A 4336-nucleotide genomic window follows, 5' to 3' on the forward strand; every position below is an offset into this window, starting at 1 on the left:
ACATGAGCCAGAGTAGAAATATTTATTTTCAACAATTTACTAAAACAAGTCTTGACTCCTTCCTTTCCTAATAGAGATTTATATGGAAAAGTCTCAGGATTATATAAGATTTGTATGAGTGACTCAGATTCAACACATGCCCTCTCTGTGCCCATTCTGTGTCCAGCCATGAGCTTATACATACACCATCTCACCTAATAATCACTACATTTCCTCAGGGTTGTCCTACCTCTAAGACTTGGGAGAATTTAATTAATTATGGAGATCTTGATTTTTCATTTACTAAAGAGAACAAAGGATTACAAAGTTCCATCCTAACTCTAATATACTGTGATTTTGTCTTCAAAATCCTGCAAAGTGCATCATAAATTGAGTAAAGGTAACTAAAACAAAATGTGCAATTATTTAAGAGGAAGACAATTTTCTTCATTGATAGGATTTTTGTCTAAACTATATGATAATTTATTTCTTTTCATTTGTATAGTCTTTTTACCTTCACAATATAGAAACAGGTATGTTAAGTGCAGAACCAAATAAATATTTTGAGAAGCTTGCTTAAAAATGAAAGAGAGGAATAAGAGACAGAAATGCTGGGAAAGTCATCAACACAGTAAATTCCAGCTTTCCCTCTGAAATAAAAGGCCAAAATAAATCTTTCTTAATCAATTATGTTTAACTAAATTAATTTCATTTGCAAGTTTTTCTGTTTTTACTTTATTGTGGGATATAAAATTCAAGGTATTGCTTCCCAAATGATAGCTGGCATGTTCATTCTTTCTAACAGTTATCAAGCCATGTCACTTCCCCAAAGTGCATGCAGTTATTTCAATTTCTGTCACAAAAGTCTCAATAGCAATATTTCCGGTCACTCTCATGATAGTCATGTAACACAACCATTATAGAAGGCATGGTGTGGAGACTGTCCTCTGCATGCCCCTCCAGGCCCACAGTTCACCATTTAGCAACTCCTGGAGGTTGACCTACAGGAACTACATCATTTTTCACTTTTATTTCCCCTAGTTTGTAGACACTGACTATTTCTTAAAAATATTGGAGGTAAGATAACAGCTGAGATAATTAAGGTTGGATAACGGTGATAAGATATTTTGACAAGAGACCAAGCAGAGCTGAAAACAAGGAGAGACGTACAGGTCATTGGAGAAAAGAAAACAAACATTTCCTAAGAATCTTTAAAACTTAATTCAGTCACTTTCCCAAATACACCACTCTTTCTACTCACTGTTATCAATTCTTTTCTTCTTATAAATCTCCAGTCTTTAAGACTTGTCCTTATATTTACTGACCATGAGTACTTTTCATTTTACTCTTTAAAATGGTTTGAAGATAGAAACAAACAAGCTTGAAGCTGTGTCTTAAAAGTGACACTTGGAATTGGTTGCCAATTTTAAAAAATCTTACAACATTTTTCACAACATGTGCTAAATTAAATATTTTCTTACGTGTCTTATTGCTAATTTTTGATTGATAATTAACTCTAGATGGTAAACTCCTGAGATACCAGGTTCTGATTCCTTTTGCATAAGAAAAAAAGTGCAGTTAATTACATAGAGGGATTCCAAATACTTGTTGAATCATATCTGTTATGTTCATATAAATGGAACATATTAATTTAATCAATATTTAATAACTTGACCATAAATATTCATTCCTTTATGTTTGGAGGGAATATGGTGTTTTGCTACAAGCCTAGATGCTGGTGTGAGTAAGTCATTTAAAACATCTATGCCAAGTTTCCTTTAATACAACATTAGGATAATTTTAATAATGGGGTTGTTATGCTCATAACAGTAAAGCTTAACATATGTGAAACACAACACAGTTTATCACATAGTGATCACATAATGATAATTAATTTTGATCACTCTACATCCTAAGAATGACATCTAAAAAGCTCAGCAAAGAAAACTTAGTGTGATATACTACAACCAAAGCAATATCTATACATTAGGATTGAATCATTTCACTATTTACTCTAAACCACGTCATGCCGTTTGCACACAACACCCAAACTCTTCCTGTGAACAGTGATGATAAAAGGATTTGAGAAAGCAATACAAAAGATCTGAGATTTAAGACTATCTATTTTCATATCACCAATTGTTATTCATCAAATAGAAATAAAAAATTGTTGGTGTTTTTGTTGAAGTTCATTTGATAAGTTGTGTTTGACTCTTTGCAACCCCATGTCAGTGCTAATTGTGGCTTTTTTAAAAAAAAAATCTCTTTGTATATAAAGAACATCTGGAATCTTTCTGAGTTGAGTAAATGGATCTGAAAAATGGATCTGTAGTGACTGAGTTTCTTTTACAAGGATTTTCTGCAGGATGGGAACTTCAGATTGTCTTCTTCGTGACATTCTCCTTGATCTATGGGGCTACTGTGCTGGGAAACATTCTCATTATGGTCACAGTGACTTGCAGTTCCACCCTTCATTCTCCCATGTACTTCCTCCTCGGAAACCTCTCCTTTTTGGACATGTGTCTCTCCACGGTCACCACACCCAAGATGATCAGAGACTTGCTCACTGAACACAAGACCATCTCTATATGGGGATGCATGGCTCAGATGTTCTTCATGCACTTGTTTGGAGGTGCTGAGATGACTCTTCTGGTAGCCATGGCTTTTGACAGATACGTGGCCGTATGTAAACCCCTGCACTACAGGAAAATCATGAACCACAGGTTACTGAATGGGTTTGTTATACTTTCATGGACAATCGGTTTTATACACACCATGAGTCAGATGGTATTAACGGTAAACCTGCCTTTCTGTGGCCCCCGCATCATAGACAATATATTTTGTGACCTTCCCCTTGTGATTAAGCTTGCGTGTGTGGAAACGTACACCCTGGAATTATTTGTCATTGCTGACAGTGGACTGTGGTCACTTATTTGTTTCCTCCTCCTGCTTGTCTCCTACACTGTCATCCTGGCCACCGTGCAAAGAAGATCATCTGGAGGCCTCTCCAAAGCCCTGTCCACACTGTCTGCCCACATCACTGTGGTCAGTCTGTTCTTTGGGCCGTGTATCTTCATCTATGCCTGGCCTTTCAAGAGTTTTGCCAGCAATAAAGTCCTTGCTGTATTTTACACTGTTATCACACCCTTATTGAATCCTGTTATTTACACCTTGAGAAATCAGAAAATGCAAGAGGCCATGAAAAAATTAAGGTTCCAAAATGTTAGCTCCACATAGAACTTTTAGATTTTAGAATTGTGTAAGTAATCCAGCTTTCAAATATAATGCTAATATAATTTGAATACATATGTAATACATGGCTTTACTTTCTTATTTTAGAATCACAACTGATGCAGAAAAAATTAATGATAATATATTTTAAATTTACACAATGCTGTTATATAATGATAATTAGTGATCTCAGCAAAATAGACATATAAAAATCATTAAATACTTTATAATACAGGCAATATATATTTGCTAGGGAAGAAATAAATATAAAAACATGGTGAATACTGTTAGAGATTACTTTAAGTGATATGGGTTGTTAATGACAATCATAATACTATCATTTATACTCATAGTCATTTATAAATAATTATCATTCATACAAATGACAGTCATTTACACTATCATTAAATGAGACACCCTAAACAAATAATGATTGAAAGAATTTGAACCAATCAGAGAAAACGTAAGAATAAAAAATTATATTTAACAGTATCATAAATATAAAATGCTAGATTGAACATAAGATTACAAAGGGAAAAAAAAATAGAAGGCAATTTCAATAGAACTGCACAGAGCAGCCTTAAAACCAAACGCTCTAAGAAATGCCATTTGTAGGCACAATTGACTTTCAAACCTAAGGAAATAAAAGTAGAAGAACATTTTTTAAAAATTTTATGTAGTATACCATGTAACTTGTTCTTTCCAAGTGCTTAAACTATGGTTCAATTGTCTTTGGTAAGCTTGCAATTTTTATTGCAATTATAAGCAAATTAAGCTTGTTAGTGTTGAGGGGAAGGGGGCATTTCTTGCTGAATTCAGAATCCTAAACTTATTGATGGCTGATCTTAAATATTCTTCCCCAATTCAAGAGACCAAACATTTTTTCCTGTTCTAGGCAATAGTTTTGAAATTAATCCTAAAGAAGCATGTAGATTTTTTTCTCCATTCAGTGCATCCTCAAGCTCATCCAGAGTGATGCTGTTAAGGCACAATGCTCGGATTCTTTGCAGCATGTTGGGAGCCTGTTTGTTTAAACTTTATGGCAAGCTAAATTCATGCTTAGTAGTTCACAAATGTCAAAATAACCTATAACACATTACTGATCAGAATGCTCATAAAAGATTAC

At 34.1% G+C, this 4336-nt stretch overlaps 1 protein-coding gene across 1 annotated transcript; it reads left to right on the forward strand.

Annotated features, from left to right (window-relative positions):
- The first annotated feature begins 2286 nt into the window (after positions 1-2286).
- On the forward strand, positions 2287-3216 carry LOC122444071 (olfactory receptor 4L1-like). Its single transcript, XM_043472871.1, has one exon. The coding sequence runs from the start codon at positions 2287-2289 to the stop codon at positions 3214-3216; it is 930 nt and encodes a 309-aa protein (XP_043328806.1).
- Positions 3217-4336: the final 1120 nt, after the last annotated feature.

This window comes from Cervus canadensis, chromosome 6 (genome assembly GCF_019320065.1).
Source record: "Cervus canadensis isolate Bull #8, Minnesota chromosome 6, ASM1932006v1, whole genome shotgun sequence".
Classification (NCBI taxonomy): Eukaryota; Metazoa; Chordata; class Mammalia; order Artiodactyla; family Cervidae; genus Cervus; species Cervus canadensis.